At 41.6% G+C, this 24,253-nt stretch overlaps 1 protein-coding gene across 1 annotated transcript in view; it reads right to left on the bottom strand.

The window, feature by feature from the left end:
- Positions 1–828: 828 nt before the first annotated feature.
- Positions 829–24,253, bottom strand: part of TMEM131 (transmembrane protein 131) — a 47,447-nt gene continuing 24,022 nt past the window's right edge. Inside the window, exons 21-35 of the mRNA XM_010185180.1 lie at positions 23,661–23,803; positions 22,183–22,369; positions 20,856–21,041; positions 17,085–17,243; positions 15,944–16,539; positions 11,971–12,146; positions 10,600–10,727; positions 9,065–9,189; positions 8,764–8,922; positions 7,834–8,011; positions 7,404–7,525; positions 7,194–7,290; positions 6,007–6,104; positions 4,526–4,689; positions 829–1,229 (exon numbers count right to left, since the gene is read on the bottom strand). Coding sequence (XP_010183482.1) covers positions 936–1,229; positions 4,526–4,689; positions 6,007–6,104; positions 7,194–7,290; positions 7,404–7,525; positions 7,834–8,011; positions 8,764–8,922; positions 9,065–9,189; positions 10,600–10,727; positions 11,971–12,146; positions 15,944–16,539; positions 17,085–17,243; positions 20,856–21,041; positions 22,183–22,369; positions 23,661–23,803 — 2,812 coding nt within the window. The 3' untranslated portion in view covers positions 829–935. The remainder of the gene's footprint in view (positions 1,230–4,525; positions 4,690–6,006; positions 6,105–7,193; positions 7,291–7,403; positions 7,526–7,833; positions 8,012–8,763; positions 8,923–9,064; positions 9,190–10,599; positions 10,728–11,970; positions 12,147–15,943; positions 16,540–17,084; positions 17,244–20,855; positions 21,042–22,182; positions 22,370–23,660; positions 23,804–24,253) is intronic.

Below are 24,253 nucleotides of genomic sequence, written 5' to 3'. Positions count from 1 at the left end.
ATTCTCCCCTGCAGACCCACGCTGCTGAGGAGCCAGGTTTCATCTGCAGTGAAGTTTCTGTGAACATAGGCCCGATGCACAGCAGATTTTGGCCTGACCGCCACCACCGCCAAGTGGGTTCGTGCACGCAGAAGTTGAGAAAATACCAGCAGGCATATCTTGAAAAAAGCAGTATTTATTTTAAAGTACAACCCAAAGTTGTATCCGTAAGAAATGCACAAGGTATCTTGTTTCTTCCACAAGTCTTGGCTGTGTGCACTTCAGTTCAACTTAAAAATGCATTCAGGTTTACAAATGTACAAACAGCACAGAAAGTGTATTACAGTCTCAACAGAATGCTTGTACATTCACCCATTTTGCTCTTAAGGTTTTGTGTTGGTTTTGTTGGTGTTTTGTTGGTTGGTTGGTTGGTTTGTTTTTTACATTCTTAGAACCTGTGTTAACAAAGACAGCCTTATTTTAAAAAAATACTCTGCATTTTAGCACAAAGTGCCTTTTGATTTTAAATTAGAACTTGGAGGATAATACTGGAAAAAATTTAAAAACCCAAACCAGTACTTTTCATAAAAGTATTGCATGCCAGGACCGTTTTTATAGTTCAAATTGTTTCCTAAAGAAAGGTGGCAAATGGTAAAATATGAAACCAGTGAAATTGTTCAGATTTCCAGGCTTCAGCTCTAGTTGGGATTTGTGACCCAGACTGTTTCAAGCTTATCCGCAATCTCACACTACCATAGTGCAGGACAGACTTTAAAAAGGAGCAAGTGATGAAAGCATGACTGGCAGGGAGGGGGAAAAAAACAACAACAACAACAACAAAAAAAAAAAGGAAAAAAAAAGGCAATGACCAGCAACAGCCTGAAAATGACGTTTCAAAAATTTGCATTCAGAATTGTATCATGACCCGGGTAAGAGTTCTTTCCTTTTGCTTCACTTCAGTTTTCGTGAGGATAGTGTGAATTAGACCAAGGATCTGAACTTCTTCTTCCAATTGTCGGGCTCCAAATTCTCCAAGGATTGTAGGTCTGTCCCATGTCTTCAGCAGGGTTGGCAACGGTGGCAGCAGCAGGCGGAGGAGGAGCGGCGGAGTTCTCACTGCCCATGAGATCAATGCCTGACAACGCGTTTGCTGGAGTGGTGAAGGGAAGGCCACTGTTGAGGTTACTTGACCAGATGGAGCTGCTGAACGGAGTGGTGGACCACAGGCCACTTGGGTTGCCAAGGATGGACTGCAGTGAAGACAGAGCAGGTAAGTAGCAGTTCGGTAACCTCTATTTTCACCTTGTTTACAGCCCCCCCGAACGAAAAGTATCGCAGCAGCAGCAGCAAGTCTGCTGTGGGACTCTTCTACCTTCACTGCAACGTGGAGTTTTGAACCCCCTTTAGTAGAGCTTGCCCAGAGGAACCACACTGCTAACAGTCCCTGAACATGTCTGGTAACTCAATGGGCTACAGAACGCAATTATGTTACAGGCTTTACGCTGTTTTCATTTGAGCTTATACATCATCATACCATTACTAATTTAAGCACTGCTGGCATTCAAGCTTTAACACACAAGAGCCAAAAAGCTCAAGCTTAATTAAACTACTTAGAATGAGGTGGATAAACATGGTTCAAGTCTCAAAAAACCAACAAAATTAAAAGTTGTAATAGAAGGTAGCAGTGAAGTCTATTCCTTGATCCTTTTTTGGCTGTTTGCACTTACCTCCTAGTATTCAGACATACCTGTTAGCAGTTGTACATTTTGGATGGACCTACCTGTGTTCAACCCCACTGTACCTCCCACTACATATATTTCCAGTATATACTTCTTTCCCCCATCCAGGATTTTTCCAGATGAAGGGAGAAGGGACTGGAGGACTGGCCATTTGTCATGGAGTTCCAGTGAGTCTCCTATCTCAAGACATCTGGAAGTCTCTGACAAATGGTCAAGGTGCAGATGCAGATGTGCTGCAACACATGTCACAGATGCATTTGGGATGCCTAGGACAAGTACAGCAAGCCTGGAGAACACATGCAGAAATGAACAAGGCCCAGGTTTTATTAAAGCCCAAACAGAAGCAAGCAGCAAGCAGAGGAATCTAACCCACGGTATGGCGGAAAGTGACACCCGGAAGCAGCCAAAGATGGAGATGAGAAAGGTTCGTGTAGCTTTCATGCTAATATTAGCACAGAACCTGCTACATGTAGGCTTAACGCACTACATACCTCAGCGCCAACAGATTTAGTGTACATATGCTGTAAATTCAATTTGCAAATATACAGTAAACTTGATACATCCAAAAGGCAGTGGAATTGAGTACATGCTGTAAGGTACAAACATCCTCATGTTTGGATTTACTGGGTGGAGATTGGGCATCCCTTCCCAAGATCTCAACCCTCAGACAGTGCACACTAAAGGTTAACCAGTATCAGTGTACTCTGCATCTGAAGATGCAAAATAAATCAGGTAAACTCTGAAAATGTCTTCATTTCAGGTTTTGTTTCCTCCTCTGAAATGAAGATAGGCTCAGTGTAATCATACCTGAAATTGGTTGGGTACTAACACATTACCAAAGGGTCCTCAAACAGTTTGATACTGAGGGTTGGACAGGAGCTTTGAGCATACTCAGGGGTAAACCAGGCCAACGCCATAAGGACTCTCCAACATCACCGAGAAGCTGAGCCAAACTAGGGGTACAGTTTATTCCTGTAGTTACATTTAAGCTATACGAGCATTAGACTACTAAGCCTACAGCAGGAAACAGTCACTCTGCTGCTCAGACACCAACCCTACCACACTGAAAGTCTACTGTTTCCTCCTGTGGGCAGGAGCCAGAAACTATTCCTACGTATCCCAAAAGCATTTGGGAGAGCCCAACAGAAAGGGAGTTGCTGATAAAGTAAAGTAGGTACAAAAAGAGGTACAAAGTGGCCATTGGACACAACTACACGCAGGCACATGAAGGAAAGAGGAGCAAGGGACTGTGGTTAGAAAGAAACTTGGAAAGAAGTACCAGCAATGCAGCAAGGCCTGAGGGGAGACAGGACCCAGAAGTCAAATGCTATTTAGTACAGAAGCAGAGTTATGCATAAAATGGGAGAGCAAGAGGAATAAGGAAGGAGAATGGTGAAAATCAACTCCCCAGAAACCTTCCTAGAAAACAGGATAACACAGAAGCCAAATTGTGTTTGCAAGGCTAGCTTTGGCTCTTGTACCAGAAAGGAGAAAAGGACAAGGCCCTGGTCTGCCACCTGCTCTCTCACCTAGCAGTTAGAGGGGGAGGTTGAGTGGCAGGAATAGCCAGGTTTGCCTGTTCTCACCATAAACACTTGGGAAAAAAAAATCACTTAGTCTGTTGGCTGCTTCTTAAGCTCCTAAAGTGGTTTTTTTGCGTGTTGTTTGGTTGTTTTGTGTTCCCCCCCCCCTCAAAATCAAAGTATTTAAAAGGAGAGACTGACAGCTCTTCTATAGCATGTCTGGCTTCTGTCTCGATGCTTCCTGAAGCACGCTTGGAGGTATTTTTCAGAAGTGCCCAGGAAACAGGAACTAGACTGTTCTGGTTGTCCTCAATCCCCTCTTCTGTCAAATGCTGAGAAATCTGCCTTCCACATGACCAAAATGCAAAAATCTCTCCTTGCATAGTTGTAGCGAGGTTACAGCTCCAGTTGTAACCACATGACGAGGGTGAGATCAGTGAGCGTGAGTCTATAAGAAGCTGTGTGACCTTCTTCGGCTTGCCCTGGCCCCCACCTTCCCCCACTCCATCTGAACTGCTACCAGGTGAAGTAAACACTGCCTCTTACTCACTACAAAAACATTTTTAGAAGACAAGATGAAGAATGATTTCAGCTGGCACTGAAGACAGCTGTTGTGGTATAAGTTTTATTCTGACAGATAGAGAGGCACGAGGATGAGAAAGCACTGCTACAACCTGCGTGAAAGTTGATTTTTCTTCTTCTTTGGCTATACTCAACATCTCCATCAAAATTAGTAGTCAGTTTAAAGGCTTCACCATATGCTTAGTCCTTCAGTGTCTTTTCTAAGCTCATTTGAATTCTTTTAGATAATTTTTTTGACCTTTTGTTAATTTACAAGTAGGTGCAGCACTGGATTCAGGAAGCAGAATCAAAGCCTGAAAGTTACCCCATTGGCTACTTTGCAACTGTCCAGCAAACTGGCAGCCACAGAGGCAGCGTCCAGCCATGTCACAGGAGCAGAACGGCTCCTTCCACAATCCTGAGGGCACATGGGAACGGAACACACTTTTGTGAGTGCTACAAGATGCTCCTGTGAGAGGTATTCTTATGTGAAGCAGTTTACATGGACGCATCATCCACAAGTGAGCAGACTAATCACTCCCTGTCCAGCAGCCACGTCAACTGAACTGCACAGAGTGAGGAATACGTACAGCTTCCCTTTTCCTTTATTCTTCAGTTGTTTTTTTTCATCCAAATTTAAAAAGCGTCCAAGTGAAGTTAGATTGCAGGGACAGAACATGTTGGCAACAGTAATAAAACGCTGTATTTGGAGTGAATACTTACTGCAGTTGTATGAGTTGGGGAACTCGAGCTTGTTGGCCAGGAGGGTACAGAATCCGTAGCTGAAGGATCCCAGATGGATGATGGAACATTATTGAACTCACTCCAGTTTCTCTGAACATCCTGCCCGTAAGCTGATCGAGCTAAACCAAGTTTGCTAAAAACCTCTAAAAAATAAAATGAAATAAAACTGTGTAAATTACTCTTCCTCTTTTTCCAAGAACCACAGCAGATTAATACTCTTCACAGTTATCTCCCATATTTTTCTAGCAGGTCCTGCTACAGAGCAAGAACCGAGCTCACCTCATGTGTCCTTCCATCAGACAGTGGCTACAAAGTTAGAATCATGGTTATAGCAGGGAAAAGAGTTATACACTTACTGCATATAATTCAGTGTCAGCCTATGGGATTTGTTTGGTTCCTGGTATTATTTACCAGAAAGCAAACTGACGAGGAACCAGGCAGAAGCTACTAAGAATCCTGGCAGTTCCTCCTTGCAAGGTAACTGCAGGTGGAGCAAGCGGCCTGGCTTAAAGAGCCTCTCGTAATCCCAGCACTCCCTGCCCTGGCCTTGCAGCACTCCCTGTCCAGGGACAGGAGGTGGCACTGGCCATGCCCCAGCTCAGACCCCATCTGTTACGAGACTGGGAAGGCAGCACGAGGGCTCGTGGTTCACCTGGTCCCCGCACACAGAAGTGATCCCAGGCATCCTACTGCTGCCCTTCAGCATCTGGTGCCAGGCATTGCCAATGAAGATGAAAGAACCCCACAGCAGCAACTGCTATTGACTGCAGACCCTCAGCGTTTTTCAGTAGGCACAGAATTTTTTCAGTAGACCTACAACCCATTTTGCAAATGCCACATAAAGGAGTTTGCTTTGCTTATCATCTTTTGCAGACATATTAAAAAGCACCATGTATCCCCAAACACTGTATACAAATCTAAGTAATCATCTCAGTAGTCCCTCACCAAAACTTCACCTAAATATTTAAACACAGGAACTAACTGCTGGTTGTAGTATGCACCAGTTTGTCATGCAGCTATACGAGCGCTAGAGGAAAACACGAGAGGAAAGCAACACGAGGGATGGGCCATTGCCTTGTTCAGAGCAATGGGTTTACACAGGCGTAAAGTGCTCAGGAAACCACAGGCCCCGTGGCACACTTCTGAGCCCTACAGCAAAGCTTCAGGGGGAGGGACGGAGGGGAGGAAGACTATGGAAAAAACCAGTATCAAGAAATTTTACCGAAACTGAGAAACTCCAAAACCAAGTATTTCCAGCCCGATAAACACTAAGCATTTCCACTAACTCTCTCTGGGCTGAAACAGAGAATACACCACCAAATTTCTAAGACGCTTTCCTACATAGTCATTGTTTTTGAAGGCAGGGATGGGAACACTGTTTGTACTTAGACCAGTGGAAAGGAGACACAATTTCTTTACTGGTATTTGAATATGGAAAATATTTGAAAACAAAAACTCACCTCCAGTTAAGTTAAAAGAGTGTCCAAATGCAGAGAATGAGTTGAGAGGGGTGAAGTCGGGACTGCTGGGGTTGCTGATAGGACTCCACAAACCCGAACTAAATATTGTGGAGTAATGGGAAAGCAATAACAGCTCATTAATTAACACAGTAACACCGACAATACTGACTTACTGATCTATATATAAATATGTATCTACAAATGTATGTGTGGGTACATTCATATATACACAGGTATATATAATAATACATATATTTAATGATTATCAAAAGTTAGGAAATTATTTTTAACAATAAAATACCATTTTCCCATGTATAGATCCACTTTGGAGTGAGACACTGCTCTAGATAGAATGCTCTTTAATCTGTAGACTGAGCTCCAACATAAACCTGAGTAGCTCTTCTGCTCAGTTTTTCAGAGCACATATAAGGTCCAAGCCATCGTGCAGTTTTTTTGACAAGCAGATAAAATGTAGAGCCACTCAGAAAGGATACACATGCTCAGACTCTGGCTTGTGGGCAAGCTTCTTGAAACTGCAGATGAGTTAACTGGAACCAGTGATAAACATTTACAAAAACAAATCAAAACCCCACCCACAAACTCTGCTCAGAAAAGCAATTCCTTTGCGCACTGAAACTTGAATTCAAGTCTCTCTCCTATTCCAGAAACGTTACCAGACCCTCATTGCTTTTTACAACTGAGACAGACGTGCGCTGCCAAAACATGCCAGAAGAGGCTGTGTGCCCTGGGAAATGGGACTGAGCACAGCTCTGTTCTGCTCCTCCTCCTAACGCAAAGCCCAGTTCTGGTCTCAGTGTTAAAACTGGGAGTGAACGATGCTGCTTGTACAGCGAGATACCCTGCTTGTAACTGCTTCAAGTGACCTTGGCTCACACTCTCAACACTGAAAGAGCCAAGCTGATTTTTCACTGTTTGGATGCCTGGGGAACACAGGATTGTTGAGTTACTGAGAATGAGGGAAAGAAAGTTCCCATTGCATCCCAAACACCCTTCCATCTACTTCTGAGTCACTCGCCAATTTTCTGGCAAGGTGAGAGATGCAGTTAAAAAACCAACCAACAAAACCCACCAGAATGAATTCTGTCACTACCTTCAAAATGCCCTTAACAGCTTACAGTCTTCTGTTCTAGAGGTTTAAGTATTTGCCTAGAGAATATAAAAATTACCTGTCTGAGCCATCACTGTCAACAACTGTGTGGGATACGCTGATATTGCTGGAAACATCTGTCTTGCTTGGAGAAACCTTTGGTAAACCACTGCCACCTGCAAGAATGTATTTATAAAACAAGCGTTTTTTTTTTTTAAACCACCAAAACCCAACAACGAAATAACAGAATATCTGGGAAATATTCAGAACTCCAAACTGGTTCTAGTACCTGGGCTCTTGTCATAACCTGCAGCTACAGCAGCAAAAGTGGGGTTGCCATTCCTGCCTGGAAGAGAAGCTGCCTTTGCCAGCTTGTGTTTGGTACCACTGGGCTGCTTGCTTCTCGTTTCACTGAAAGGAGAGGAAAAAAGAGTAAGGATTTGGACTTCAGCAGTTTGATTAAAAAAGCAGCAGTTTAAGCAAGCATTCATGAAAATGTTAACAACAACTCAACAGTTCATGTAATTGCACATTTTTCCAATCTACCAAGCCATAAGAAACCTCAGAAAATTATAAATAGCACGGTAAGATATGCACAGTAAAATCTGCAAAGCAGCAGTTTCCACGGGAAGAGGAAATGGGTCTGAGCAGAGGGAAGCGCAGGGGTTCCACAAGCATCCCATGCTTGGGCAGTCGTAGGAGGTGCAATTTGGCCTCACCTGCTGCAGCTGCTGTTGACGATGCTGCTGTAAGTGCCTCCCCGTGGCCCAAAAGCTAAAGATGCGGGAGGAGGAGGAGGAGGAGATGGAGAGGCGGGTGTCGGCGAAGGCTGTCGCTGTTTCAGGAAAGCATCTGCGTTGAGGGTTTGTAGCGAGAGTTTGTAGAGGTTGTCTGTAGCTATAAAGAGAAACATAAAACACTTTCTTGCAGCATTTACTTGAAAGCAAAGGCTTCTCAAGCTTCTGCAATCCTTGCTGTTCAAATTGAGGAATTCTGACAAAGGCTGTTCCCAGTGATCGAAGCAGCAGCTCCTCTATGTTCACCTGCCATTATTCAGGTTTACTACCTATTTTCAGAAAAATTGTATTGCAATAAAAGCACTGAGAGAAACTGATTTGTACAGAAGAAAGCATCTTTCTAAGTGAGTGCTGTGGAGAGGGATGACTGTTTGCATCTAACCAAGAGAAGGGTGATGCTGTTACCACACAAGGGACTGCACAATGCAACCAAAAAGCTTTTAACAGTGCCCCACGCTAACCACTGCATTAAGGCATTTTCAGTGTTTCCTCTCAAGGACAAATCATGTAATTAATTTCAACTTTGGCTGTAGCAGACTTGATTGAGCAAAAGCCCATCTGGCTTTAGAAAACACACTTTGTTTTCGAGTGGTAATTCTCATTTCCTCAATTTCCCCATCAGCTTCTGAATCCTGTTCACCACTGAAGAACTGCGGAATGCCCTATGGTCTGCCAATGTGGTTTTCAAACCTCCCACATCGTACCAGATGCTATCTATATGGGGCCTACAGCAGAAAATGGGAGCAAAACTATGCAGAGGAAAAGAGATGGGAAGCTCTTTAGCCAGACCAAGCCTACTAACAGGTATTCAGTGCAGAAGACTAATGCTGCCATCCTCCTGTGAATACTTACAGCTGCCAGCTTTGTGAAGAGGCACCGAGTCCCACTCTGGTGGTGGAGAATCCTTTTCCCCTTCTGAGCTGCTGGTGTTTCCTAACTCCTGTCCAGAACCACTGGGGAGAAATTTGGCTAATACTGATGGCCTGCTCTCTGTTAACTTACTGCTTGGACCTATTAAAAGAAGAACAGCAAGTCCGTGGATAGGAAACAGACCAGCTTTCTTGGCACACCAGACAGAATTAAGCACTCAAGAGAGATTACAAACAAACAAATAAAACTCCCGAGGTATTTATAAAAAACAGCCTCACACTACCTCTCATTTTGGGGAGGTTTCTTGATTTAGACCCATTCGTCAAAAGGTGCTGTGGAGATATCTTGGATGGAAAGGTTTTGCGCTGCTTGTTTTCCAGCGGGGGAGTATAAGACATTTCCAAGGAACTAAATGAAAACAGAGATCCATTTATTTTTAAGCTCTCTGAAGTGCTGAAGAGGGGATTTTTTTATATATATGCCATACGCTCTTACAAAAGACTGGTCTCCTGTGGCTTCTTATGTCAAACTTGTGCTCATCTTCAAAGCTGCTCATAAGCAGAGTTTTGCATTTCTCCTCTATGCAACCCCACCCTTCCTAGCCCTGGCTCATCTTCTACCCACACTGCTCCACAGATTTATTAGGGCTTGCTCAGCTTCCAGGAGAGGCTTTCATCCTGCAGCTCCGGGATTACAAAACCTGCTTGATTATACAGAGCCAACAAGAGACGGCAACTGCCATTTTCCTACTCTGCCACCACACGCTCTCGTTAGATCACACACTTCTGACTACTTCATATGCTATTGCCCTGAACGCAAAGACGGGATCGTCTTTTCATCAATGACATAAAACTAAACACCTCCCCCCCCCCCAATTAATCTGGTTATATATTGCTCTTTTTCTCTAGCTATTTGATTATGTCTCTCAAACTTTAGGGAGAAACTATTTTACCTATTTCTTGCAGAACAACTCCAAACCAGCTCTCATTGTGGCCCTGAATACTGTCACATGTAATGAACTTGCGATTTAGACGATAGCGGAAAGCAGGTAACGGTAAGAATAAATAAGATAAGGAAGAGGCTTTGCCGGGCAATGTTTGCAGAAATATTTTGAAGAAAATTAATTTATACCAACTACTAATCCCAGTCAGTCCAGTATTAATGACACCAACAGAGGAAAAAACAGACATTATACCATGCCTCAGTTTGGTAAACTTTACTTTTGTGGCACTTGGATACTGGTCTGATGTCAGAATCTCGGAGTACTGTTTCAGAATGAACTCGGTACAGTAAGACCAGATTCTTCATTTTCCCCCCTTCTACCATCTGCAGCCAACCACCTGCCAGCAAGGGAAAGGGTCTGGCAGCAGCAGCAGCCTCCTTTAATAACACATCCAGGACTCTGAGCTTACTCTGCGATACAAAAAAGGAAATTGCTTGGCTCTACCTTCACCAAGGGCAACTAAAGGCACTCGTGTTAGCGCTGCCTTACTGTGCTGCTGCTAGAAGATCCTGTAGAAACATGAACCCTGTTTTGTGTATGTGATGCCTGTTACAAAATGCTTAACATTGCTTAACCCGATTTTCTTCTCTGGGTTTAGTTCTCAATTTATGCACTGTATTCCCGTTAAATAATTTATTATTTACAAGCTTCAGATATTCCCTGATATCAGGAAGGAAGAGGAAGCTGCTTAAAGGTATCTGCTGTTGGCACTGGCCAGACTGGCAGGCACAACAGTCAAATACACAGATTTTTATCAATCTGTCTTCCCTTCAAGCAGGATGCCTTCTCTACTAAAAAGCTTCTGTTATGCTTACCTGGTTTTCACATCTACAGGGATTTCTTTCTTGATACTTGTGAGCAGTTTTTTATTCTTCTGTTTTACTTGGACTATTTCATTTTCAGGTTTTTCTGTTATAACTTTTCCCTTTTGTTTTTCAGGCTCCTGTAGAAACATTACAACAACATGTTCATATTCATGAAAAGTCAAGTCTCTCTTGCATCACAACATGCACAGTATAAACAGGGCTGAGGAAAAGGTGCAGTTTGAATACACAGGCATTTTTGCAGCATAGAAAGTATCTTTTTCCTACTTAGCAAGCATACTTATAAGATGTGGTATCTATTTCTTCCTAGTTGGAGAAGCAGAAATCAAAATATCCAGCAAATTAATGTGCTTCGAGCAGATCTGATGTTTGCAAATACTCAGATCCTCAGGCCACAGCCTCCAACTCTACTTAAAACGATGCTACCCCTGTACTGAGACCTGCACTGCATTTGTTGTACGCAGTCCAGGGCGTAAACAGACTTCAACAAAGCAAAGAACATGAGAAACTTCATCATTCAATTTATTACTTTTTTAAGCACACTTCTAGGACTTTCTGAATGCAAGCACACTGACAGCCATCCTGGAAAATCAAGGGTGACTTTCAAGTGAAAACGTACTAAACCTACTTACTAAACAGTAACTTTTAAAATGCATTACATGGACTTCTTTTCTTTTTTACTCCAGCCAGAAACCCTACCTTTTCCAAGGCTCAAATTTGAGAAATGCCAAAATTCAAAATGAAGGCTTGGTTTTCTTCTCTTTGTGGTTACCTTTGCTTTGCTTGGTTCCTTAGCACATGCTTTAGGACAAAATATTTATGACAGCCTGGCCGCTATAAAAACCGTTAGAGCTTTAGTTTAGTACCTAGGAGCACATAAGCCAAATGAGTAAAATAAAGCAGGGGTATTGTCAAAGGAAATGAAGTTAACTACCTGCTGACAAGTTACCACCAGTGAACTGACCCTCTGTAATGGATGAAACACATCGTTTTAGCATACACCTTAATTATAAACTAAAATTAGCATCCATGTTTTATTCTGCAAATAGAATAGGCCAGGACCATGCAGAGAGACAATGACCATGATGTTGCTGACAACTGGTGGCTTATTCAAGCCGCAGTTACTCAGGCATTTCCAGTCCTGAGCCTACACGGTTCAAGCACGTTCACGCTCGCAGAGGAACAAATTTTATAGAGAAGTGAGGGCAAGGATTGGGAAAGATGTTTTTAATGAACATCCTTCCTTTGTTAGGTGTTACAGTATGTGAAAGCTGGGGTGGGATGGGGGACAAGACTGTGTTCCTGCTCCAGCAGGTGACCCACCAGCCACACAGAAGCCTCCTTTTACGAGCAGTGCCATACCTCTTTGAGAAGTGGTTCTGTGTCGGGGTTGGAGGTTTCGGTTGTGGTGGAAGAACTGTCATCATCTGCCAAGGAATCCTTCAGTTCATCCTCCTGTTGCTTTCCTTTCCCTCTTCTATCCTTTTCTTCCCGCTTCTTCTGTGGCTTAGTCTTGCGCTGAAGTGTTTTTGCTTTCCCTGGGGAGATAAGGATGCTTCAGATTCCCAGCAGCAGCGCTCTGAGATGGGCTCGCTTCATTTTAGAACCTAACCCACACGATTAAACCTCTCAAGTTTGTCATCTGTTGTGATACACCGACTATTTACAGCCACTTCACACCAAATGTGAGCAACAGCATCAAACCTGAAGAATCCTGATCTTCACCATGACGTTCATGCTCCTGAGCCCTACCTCCACTGCCTCTCTGTAGAGGGTGGGCACCTGGCTACCTAGAATTCATCTCTGTTCTGTTCCCGACATTCCTTTTAAACACCTTATAATCAAATTTGACAGTTTCAACATGTAAGACTAGATTTAAACATGAACTTCAGAAGTTAGTACAAGCTTTATCATCCAAACAAGTGAAGAACAGAAATGATTAGCATGCTTGTCAGTTAAAAAAAACCAACCAACCAACTTGCATAAGAGTAGAGTGAACGAGAAAAATCACTAATAGTATTTGTCTTGCAGAGATGTAAAAAGCCAAACCCCTCAAAACCTGGAATTTCACATCCAAGCATACTTTCTCCCCTTGACATATTTTAATCTTTCAGCATGAACTATTCTAAGAGGTATGACTAAGCTGCATGTAAAATAGTTTGGCTTGATATATTAAAACGTTACTGCATCTCAAAGCAGGGAAAGCAATGTGTTAAACACTCCAGGGGATGTTTAATCAGTTCTCTTGAAGCAGTCCACATATAAATAAATAATGCTGCTTGGACAATTTAGTATGTTTTTCCTGCAATTTCTACGTGTTAACTGAAATGTAACATAGTATAAGTTAAAAATGCAGGGTTTAAGAACCTTCAAAGTCAAGCCAAAGGTCCTGGCTTGCAAAATAGGCAGGATTAGGCTCCTGGAGAGTAAATAAAGTTATCCAAAAAAGCATCAACGCAGAGAAGCTGTGCGTGTGTGGAGCCACCATTATCTTACCACCACTTCTTGTTACTCTCTTGCAGGATGAGAGCACTCACATTATTCTTATGTCTTTCATTAGATGTAATGTATGCCTCTGCCAAGCAGATCTTTCTTGGATAGTGCCCTTCAGACCAAGCATTCTCATTTAGAAGCCGCACGGTGCCTGCTCACAGCTTTCAGGATGGAAGTAAAGACTCAATTAACCGGTGCTGCATAAGTGGATTCAGCCCCTACTGGGATTTGTACCAGCTCAAGTCAGAGCTGAGCCTGGAAGCATCACGATAGCTGTCGGATTTCATTTGGAAAATGTTCCTCAGGGAAAGTTTGTACCACAATGTAAAGCTGCCTTCAGGATTTTGGCAAATACCAGATACGTATCTAAGGGCAGTGCCTTCAAACTTAGTTTTTTTTCAATATAAATGTTTTCAGTATCAACAACAACAAAAATATTGGAAATAAAATATTGTTTTTAGTGTGAATGCAAACAGAAGTGTAAATATAAATATTCCAAAGGTTGGCTTCCAGCTTGGTATTCTGGTTTTGCCTCAGAAAGCCTTGTTCTAGAATTTGCTTCCAATTTAGACTACATTCAGGATTGCTAAATAGTTTAGTGTTCGCCATTAGAAAACCTATTTAAAATCTTGTCATGGCATAAAAATAAAACATAAAGCAGCTTTGTAACAAAAATCTACGGTAGCCTCTGCAGCAGTCTGCTAGGAACCAAGTATTGGGAAGCTGAAACGGGAGACTGTAAAGGCAGAAATCCTGCACAGGACGTGGAGCCAGCCAGGTCTGGTCCAGAAGCTGCTCTTCTTGCAAACATTTGTGACGAGCTCTAGCTATTGATCTCAAGATAAATATCAGTGCGTGGATGTCAATTCACATAGATAATGGAACTTCCCCTACGGTTTTACATTTTTTAATGAGGGCAAATGCAAACGGGCAAGTTTTATCTGATGTGCTGAGCTTCTGTGAGTCAAGTTACAGTTTACTGATAACGTCAGGGTTTTCTTATAAAGCTTGTCCAAAGAGAAGTCTACACACATCAGCCTAATGTATTGATCTGAGACGATGAAGAGGACAGGAAAACTACCCGGACTGCAAAATGTAACAGATTAAGAACCAAGTATTTTATCAGTGTTTAAACAGCTTTTTGACATTGATAGACAAATCAACACAAGCACCCATCTCAAGCAAATTCATTTAAATATAGTTGAAAAAATGTAATTAAAGTTCTACCAACACTTAAGGGCAGCTATTTGGGAGCTAAGACAAGCTCCCAATACACAGACTGCTAGAAATTACTATAGCTACAAAGCTGTTAACATAGGTAAACCACGATTTGGATCAGGAACATGCCTTTGAAACCAGACTCAATGGTCCCTACGTGCTGTGTAGCAGCTGCACTGCACAGCAGGACTGGAGTGCGAGAGCTGGTTTCTTTATAGGTTGAACTGCAACTGGAAGATGCACCCCAGAAACGCTCCCAGCCCTTTCAGGAATGCAGTACATGGACTGGATCAGTTCCCCGTAAATCCACTCAGCCATGCCCCACGAGGACACTGCCTCCTCACTACCAGTCGCTTTGCTTGCCAGAGCTTAGATACTTTAATATTTGCTAACACAGACGCTGCCTATGAAACCTACCTAGAGTGATGCCATTTGCTGGAGCACTATTTGGCCTTTATGAAATGAATGGCTGACAAACTGGTCACATTCTCTTAATTCCCCCAGCCACATCACCTTGGCTACACTAAAAAAAGAAAGAGCCCAGAAGTAAAGTAGCATATTTCAGCAGGTTCCCAAAAACCTCTTATCACGTCATAGCCTCTGCTTTGAAAGTCCAGATGCATCATCACATCCATTCTCAACTATTTAAGAACTTTCTGCTCATTAGTACTTAACAGAGCAAAGCTTTCTTCTTTGGTGGTGCGTGATCATTCAGATGCCACAGGGTTTATCTGCCTTCCCACCACTCCTTTTCTTAACTTTAAGTAACACAGTATCAGTACTGTTTGTGCACAATGGTGTTGTTAGAAACGAGAGAAAAATCACTTAGAAATAAACACATTAAGATTAAATTTATAACCACAGAACTCTGGGACACAACTGAGATGGGCAATATGAAAAACATGATTAGAAGTTCTAATCTAACGAAGATTTTGTAAGAAAGAAAATAGCTCACAGATCATTTTAAAAGCCTGGGTGTATCTGATGTATGAAATCCAGCAAGTTATTTTAAGCATTAGACAACTGAGAAGATGCGTAAACAATTCAAACTCACCTCTAACCTCGTGCAAAGATGAATGCACGCTATAAACACAGGTGCCATATTTTAATCTGCTGACAACCTCCCATCAAGTATCTTCTACAAGTGCAAGCCTGGGCATGAACAATTCCATTCCCAAACCATACCACAGGGGTTTACAGATCGATCTCTCTCTCCTCCCCATCTCAGTTTTCATAATACACTGGGACAACTTCCTTTTCCTCTCCTCAACCCCCAGCCCCAAGCACAAATGAGGGAGGTGGGAGGGATGGATGTTAACCTAAAGGCAAAGGAATAGCAACCAAAAGCATCTTTCTTCTTCAGAGGGTCAGATGTCTAAATATTCACATTTGCTTTCAAAATATTCAAAAAATGTCGCAGGAAGAATCACAACCCAGCATCGCACAGAGAATTTCACTTAAAATAAAGGAAGTGTTCAAGACCCAGGCACACAGAGCAGGGTAGGGGACAGCTGAGAAGCTATCACTTTCCACACTATGAAAACATGACCTTTACAGTTGATTAAATCTTGTCCTGTGGCTTACATAATGAATCATCCCGTTAAAAAAAGCAGAATTGTGTTACCTTTGTTTTTTGCTAGTGGAGATGGGGGCTGCTCTGTAAACACATCTGGGGAAGGGGATTCTGGGTGGTCAAAGTCTTTTTCCATAGTTTCTATGAGCCCAGTGAGATCTGAATCCTCTGAGCTGTGCCTTCTGCTGCTGGCGCAGTCACCATGAGGCGGGCTGAGAAGCGGTAGCTGTGGCAGAGCACTGTCAGTCTGTGGCTCTTGCTGCTGAGGCCCGGGTGCTGGGGGCTGCTGCAGGGGCTGCTCTGCCAAAACTGGCGTCTGCTGCTGCACCGGCTGCTGGTTCTGCCTTGGCCCCTTGGCTCTTTTGCCCGCAGCATGAGTCTGAGCCGTGGCACTTGAATCCAAGGGAAAGGGGCCTGCTCTGTTCACTGACTGCATGGAAGCTGCTTGTGCTGAAGTCCTATTAGGGACGCTCGAACTGGTTTTGGATTTGATGTTTTCAGCATCGGGTGCATTTCTATTGCTGTGAAGGTGTGCTGTTGTGTTGCACTGTCTGTGATTCCCTGCGCTGGATCGTGAAGACGAACTGCCTGCTCCATATATCCCTCTGGATGAACTGTGATTAGAATCTGATCCAAGCATGTTCAAGCTGCAAGAAAACAAGTGTTTAAATACACTCTACAATGTTTCCATTCTTCCACATGAAAAAAGGATCGCTGTGTCCAAAAGAAACCTTGAACTACACCGCTCTTGGCATATAACCAATAAAAATGCCTACAACTTGTCTGACAAGTCAGTAGCCTTTACCATTTCCTGTTCTGTTGCTCGCTGTACATACAAAACCACAGTAAGATGACAATATATATGGTGGAGGTAACACTGAAAGATCTTTTTTTTTTTTAACTTAAGACACTAAAGGTAGAAACTTCTGGCCAGCAATTCTTCTGCAGTCTATACCTTTCATTTTCAAGAACATTAACAGGAAACCTAGCAGGGTTCCAAAAGAGGAATGTTCCTCACAATCATAAAATCCCATCTTTTTATCTGAGCCAACTTTTTATAAGTAACTGGGAGGATCTTTATTCATTCAGCCGTTCTAAAGAGCACTAGTACTTTCTTACTGGCCTTATAACTGTAGAGGTGAAAAAAATAAAAGAGGAAAACAACCCACAAAAACCCCAAACATGCACTTACTTTCCGTCAGATGAGATTCCAACTATTCTCCTGAGATCAAGTGGCCTTCCCATATCAAAGGGAGGGTTTGAGGCCTCAAAGGACAAGCGTCTCCTAAATGGCTCCCAAATTCCTTGAGCTTCTAGATAGGCTGTTCCAATTACCAAGAGAAAGAGGACACTGCAGAGAAGAGAGGCAGTCATCTCAGTATTTCTTCGTTTTGAGCATTTTAAGGTTAATGAATCTAATCACATGAGACAACGTTTGTATCTTGTACTGAAAACTGCATCCAAACCACAACTTTGTCAGATAGAAACATAAAAGAGACAAGTAATGTGACAGACATCATATGACACCACAGTCAGGCACTGGAACAGGCTGCCCAGGGAGATGGTTGAGTCACCATCCCTGGAGGTGTTTAAAAGACGAGGAGATGTTGTGCTTAGGGACATGGTCTGGCGGCAGACCTAGGGCTGGATCAATGGTTGGGCTCAATGATCTTGAAGGTCTTTTCCAACCAAAGCCATTCTATGATTCACTAATGCCGAGACCGGAAGGTAGATGCAAGTCTGACATGCAGATGCTGAGAACATTAATCCAAAAGAAAATTTTAAAAAGCCCAAATATGTGTATATATAAAATTAAAATATTAAAATGGCATCCAAGCAATCAGCAGCTCTCACAGCTCGTTGGTGCATTTCCATTTTAGAAGCTGAGATCCTCTGCAGAGACCTGTACTGCTGTTGAGAGGAGTAACATTTCAGAGCACAATTTCAAGGAACTGTACAACTGCATCTGCGGCAATACCGTGTTTGGAGTTTTCCACTTACATAACGCACTGCAGTGAACTACATTTTTGAATGAAGCAATAAAACCACTGCAGAGACCTTCATCACACTGCTACCGATTTCATCTTCTAACAGGTGGGAGTTTCAGGGGGGAGGAGACAATGACGGTGACTAAAGCTTGCCTTGCCTATTACCCTAGAAAGTTCATGAGAAAAGAACTTTAAATTAGCAACTTCAGCTTCTGTTCTTCCCCCTGTTGAGTTTGTCAGTTTTTCTAAGCCAAATGTATGAAAACCAGCATCCACTCACACAAGAGGATGCTTAATTTCAGCTAAAGGAATCTAGTCAGATATAATCTTTTAACTATCATCAGAAATGTAAGCAACTCTGGAGACCACATCAGCTGTTGATAGGTGGTTATCAGTGCTTTTTTTCCCTGTCCCAGGGATTAAAATGGCTTCTAGATGCATAACCAGATGACAGAAAGTAGGAAAGATAATTTTCATCCAAGATGTTAACAAGCAACAGATAAATTAGAGAAGTAGGGGAAATTCTCAGACAAGCTTACACAAACCGTTATTCAAAAGATTAACGCTTGCCCTGGGTGCCATGCCATCAAAAATGGAATTACCTTTGGGATTGTAACAAGGTATAATCTCTTTCACTTGTTACATGCAATCCATGATGTTGTTTAAAAGTTTCACAAGACTGCTGCCAACAAGAGCATCACACCTCTACCATCACGGTGCTACACAAACTTGGGATGGAGAGTGCAGGGTTCTGGTGGGCTGGATGGACATTTCCCCCTCAGCACCACAGGGCTCCCCTCACGGTGTCAATCGTGGGCTCTGCAGAGGTTGTACAGGGGAGGCTGCAGCAAAAGGTCACCTTGAGGGCTTGGAATCCTCTGTCACTCTCTGGGTAAGGACTCTGCTCCCTCTATGTAAGCCAACGTTGGTGTTTTGATAAATACCAGCTTTGAGATGAAAAGCAGTGCTGTGTTGTGGTCTTTTTAACTGCACTTTCTGGTTTTGATGTGGTGGTGGTGGGAGCAGTGGTAGTTTGGGGTTTTGTTTTTTAATATAACTATTATTTAATATATGTATCTATAACTAGCCTACAGTGTTCATGTTATTCAAAGTACAAATTAGTGTGAGGAACACTACACAGTGGGTTGTAACATGGTCTAGACACCCAAGAATGATCTTGGTACATCCTTCTTTTCTCCCAAGGCTGTATTCTGGAGCACACATATCCCCAGTTGGTAAACTCTTCACAAAAACAACTGGCTCCTGTCTCCTGTTTGTACTTATCCTGTCAAGTTGGACTTCAGAACTTGGAGCCACAGCTATGGCAACAATCCAAACCAACAGTGATTTAGGGATGACAACAATGAACACCACCTTATCAAATTAAAAACACGAACAAGACTGACTCCTAGAGTAGCTCATTCCTGGAAATTAAGGATAGCTTTGCAGCAGTATGGAAATATTGTTTTAGGGGCAACCAGCAAACCCCTACGTGATGGCATCCTAAAAGTCAAAGGCTGTCTGTGCACAGGATCCTTGCAATATAATGGAAGTGCTCCCATTAGGACTCTTCTCTATTTTGCTGCTAAGAAGGGTGTTTTGCACTTTTAGGAAAAAGACATAGTGAGGGAAAGGATTAGTATTCTGTATTCTTCTGTAAAGTCTAATTAACAAATACAGTACAAATGCAATTACCCATGCAATCTACACTTACGAGCTGACGAGCACTATTCACTCTGTCAATAAAGAGAAACTAAGCTTATAAATTTCTAGCAAATATACAGAAGAAAACCACCTAAGTACTTACTCAGGACTTTAAGTAACACAGTGTTAGTTAGGAAACAAAATTTCCTAAGTAATAGAAATTTTCCTGGTACTTAGGAAAACGCTATTTCCTAAACAACACAGCATTACTTAGGAAAGTGCTGAAGAGTCAAAAAAGAAAAAGAAGTAGGCTGTAACTTTATCTTCTCTATTTCTTTTATCGATCCCTAGAAGGAAAGGCAGCCAAACCAAACATTTATATAATACAGTACTGCAAAATGGAAGAGCCAGTATCTTAATATAAAAATAATGTGGGATTATTACATATCTGTGATAACGCTTTGGATTTGCAGCACACAGAAAAGCCACTTTTTCACCACAGGCATCTGCAGCAGCATTCCACTTCACACCAAGATACAAGCTTAACACTAATGAAAGAGGACAACAGCCTTTGTTGTTACTGATAAGGGTTTTCTCTGGATATAGACAGTGGGGGAAAGTGTCTCACATCCAAGAGGTGAGCAGGAACACATTGGTTATAACCTCGGAGTCCAAATAAAGATAGGGGGACGTTAGACTAGGAAAATGCAGTGGCATTTTCAACTCCTATTTCAGCCAGTCATAGCTAACACACATCTGTTTGCTGATAAAAAAGGTATTTAATATGCTACTGCGTAACCTGTGAGCGTGCAGTGTTGCAAACAATGTCCTTTGGGTTCTCCGAAATGCCATTATTAGCATCACCAGTTGTCTGTCACGTACGAGGGGCAGCAAAGTTAAATTCATCCAAGGCATCTGTTAAGCTCATTACAGTCACTGCCTCGGCTCTCTCTAAAGCTCAATACTCCGGAAGGATGCTGAAGTTTCCATGGGAATTCATGGTTAGCAGTGCTTTAATGCCTAATTTGATTCACGTTTGGCTTAATTATTTATCAAAACCCTATACATTACCAGGGTTAAAAGGAGTATGTATCTCACTTAAGGAAATAAGCCCAAGCAAGAAGTATATTATTTTGCCATCAGTTTGAGCAGAAAGTCAGTACTCCTCAACCTTAAACTGCTCACAGTCAATCCACAGCTGCATTTATTTATTTGTTCTCCTTTTTAACCCCACGCTATTTTATTTAACACCAATTATAGCACATACTGAATACACATATACGCCTTTGTAACCTGTACTCAAGCTGTGGCAGTTCATGCACATACCCTACCTCATTATTCCTGAGATGATGATGTACAGTGCCAGTTCCCAGTTGGGCCTGGGCAGCGCTTCTGCACACGTTGCTAACATGTGATATGGAAGGGATGCGTTCAAGACAAAGATGAATTCAGAGCCTCCCGCAGTGATGAATTTTAATTCACGTATGACTCTGGAAGCAGTGAAATCAGGTGTAAACCTGAAAACAAAGTAAAGTACGTTAGAACTTTTCATATACGAACAGCATGAAAGTTTGACGTAATTTGTATTATTCATAAATTAAACAAACCACCAAACTCCACCCATTACTGCCCTGACTGGCAGCCCAATCAAACTTTTATTAAAAATAACCCCAGTTGTACAACTAATAATGATTCATGTAATTAGCCCAAAAAGAACTTACGAGTAGCTTTCAAATACCTCAAGATGCATTTGACTAAATTTGTTCATAAACACATCGGATACACCATATGAAGACATAACAACTGAAATCAAGTTTTTACCAAGTCTGTTAAAAGAAATCTATGAATGCAGTAAAAATTAACAGCAGCTGTAAGCAAGCAATGGAACTGACCATTACGTGAGCTATAAAGTTTTTAAACACTTCACCTTTAAGTCACTATTGCATGTTTTTTTCCAAAAACATCACCACTATGTTCCTGCCTCATCACAAACTAAGATTGTTGCAGAAATACTACTGAACTTTCACTGCCTGCAGTATCTTGGATGTCCTCTGGCAGAACAGAAGCATCTTCTGAACTTTTTAGATACCATAAGCTGAATAGTTAAATTTAAATCCAAGCAGCATTCAAAAGATCAGGCTTTGGTGCAGATATCTTTTATAATAAAAACTGACAGAATTAAACAATCATTATCGTTAAGGCAACAGACAAAATATTCAAGACTAAAATGCTGTGCATTATGATAAAAATCCTTAGACTAAAGGCTCTTTTCTACATACTGCAATGCACCAAAAAATATGTAAATCCAGATCTCATGTGCATTCACAACCCAAATGAAGGAAATATAAATATATATATATATAAAACCCTTATAGTAACACCATGCCATAGCATTTTCATCCACTACTTGATAGCAATAAAAGTAATATTATAGTCAGTCATGAAAACTTGAAGTTACTTAAAAATCAAATAGTGTTTTCAATAAGGGAGAAAAACATCATGTTTTATGTTGTATTCAAAAAAAAAAACCAACCCAACACACTCAAAGCTTAAGTAAAAAACCTCTTATTTTAACAAAACTAGTTTTTCTTCTGAAGCAATTAGATATACAGAATTCCTAATGTAAGACTTCATTCAGATGTAAGAAAAACCACTTACAATATGACAATGTCTTTAGAGGCATTGGCACTTAGTGCAAACTCATGACAGTTAACTACTTTAAATCCATATCCTTCACATGTATAGCCACTGATTTCCATAGTTTTCACATTAATCTGCAGCTGTCCTGTATTTTCCACTTTAAATGTTCTTCTCAGTGTGAAATTTGGTTCTCTGTACTTCATTTCTAGAAGCAAACAGCAGAAAGTGATTAGTGCTGCGCTAAACAGATATAATTCACTATATTCATATTCTACAGCAGAAGGGAGCTCTGTCAGTACTGCAGTAGGACAGGGGAATAGTGAGGCCCATGGAAATCTTTATGTAAGGTGCAGGAACAGATCTGTGCATTCAGATTCTCATCACCGTCAAGGTAGGGGAACTGCACAATTCCAGAGGCCTCAACTCATCAGGGAAAAACCACAAATGCCCAGAGCTCTGACAGCACCGCTGCCTTGCAAAAAATCATCCAAGCTGTAAAAGTCTTTGAGGTACTGCTCAGTATTGTGGTACTCTGTGAAAAGTCCTAGCATGAGGAGAACTGAATCTTATTTTTGTTTCTTAAAAATAAAACCTATGGCTGAGCTACACGGATCTTATTAGCAAAAAAATACCTAAACCACAACATGTAAGAGATAATGACTAAGTTTTACTTGAAGTTTTCTTACTCATCCCCCAACAAAAGCAGAATAAGCTCAGATAATAACTAACATGACACCTACAAATATGTCTGGAAATCTGCAAAGCAATAAAGCAGATTTTAATACCAGATAAAACTAAACCTCTTTTACCAGTTCCTTTGGTAACACAGGCACTTTAAGTTCCTCTCTCTGCAGCAAGCTTGGGCCATAGAGCAGAAAACCTCTGATCCCAGAGTAGAATCTGTCTGGGACTTAATTTTCATCAAGTAACAGATCTTTTTCTGTGTTGGCTCTGTGCATACTGATTCTGAATGTGTGAGGGAAAAAAAACCCCACAGGAAGTTGCATCTGTGATCCCACTTGACTTAAATTTGGGAATTAGAGATTATCCTAGTAGATCTGCAGCAAGCTTGGGCCATAGAGCAGAAAACCTCTGATCCCAGAGTAGAATCTGTCTGGGACTTAATTTTCATCAAGTAACAGATCTTTTTCTGTGTTGGCTCTGTGCATACTGATTCTGAATGTGTGAGGGAAAAAAAACCCCATAGGAAGTTGCATCTGTGATCCCACTTGACTAGTAGATGTACTAGGACCTTCACCTCCTCTGTCTGAATTTTAGTGGACAAAAGGCTTTTGTTTCATCTGTCCTAATTTTCACATTAAAACAAAAAAGCTAAAATATTTCATTTTCTGCAGGAATGAAGAAGCCATTTTAATGTATTTAAAGGAATTAAATTTCTGGGGCACTAAAACAGGGGAAAAAATATTTCCACGCATTTCAAGTTGAAAATGTAAAATGTAATTTCTGTTCAGCATAGTAGCTCACAAAGTACTCACTTTCTGAGCAATCTTTTAGTAATGCTTCTGTGATTTTAAAGCGTAAGGAACTTCCTGGACCAGGAGGTTTGCCCCCAACCTTCAAGCTCTCAGTTGTTCCTTGTCCTTGTACCATTATGGCATCTATCACAGTCAAATTATTTCTGTGTACAAAGAAAAAAGGAGAAATGTTCATAAAAGGATTATGCAGTCTATTGCTCCTGCAAGTTTCTTTACAGTATATGAAGTTGTATCTCAAATCTGCAGGACGGAAATATAAGAAGTTCCACAAATAATTCCCCACAATATGGAAGTAAATAGTGGGGGTCTGAAACATAGTATCTGCAAGACAAAAACCTAAGAAATCCCAGCATAGTATACAAATAAAAAACCCAAGGAGGTACTAGTTAAAGTTTGTATTTCCTCATCATATTGATACACCACACCTGATACAAAAGTGAAATAGACACTCAAACAGAAATCTGCAGTACAAAGACTGAGCTTGCACTGCAGCTTCGAGTTCAAATCTCAAAGTGTAACAGTGGATTATGTATTCAGTACACACTTTCAAATACAAATACAGTTTAACTACTGTAAAACATACCACAATTACA

Source organism: Mesitornis unicolor, unplaced genomic scaffold, assembly GCF_000695765.1.
Source record: "Mesitornis unicolor isolate BGI_N332 unplaced genomic scaffold, ASM69576v1 scaffold23475, whole genome shotgun sequence".
NCBI classification, from domain to species: domain Eukaryota; kingdom Metazoa; phylum Chordata; class Aves; order Mesitornithiformes; family Mesitornithidae; genus Mesitornis; species Mesitornis unicolor.
Note: the sequence above shows the minus strand (reverse complement) of the source record. Positions and strands in the feature narration are given on the sequence as shown.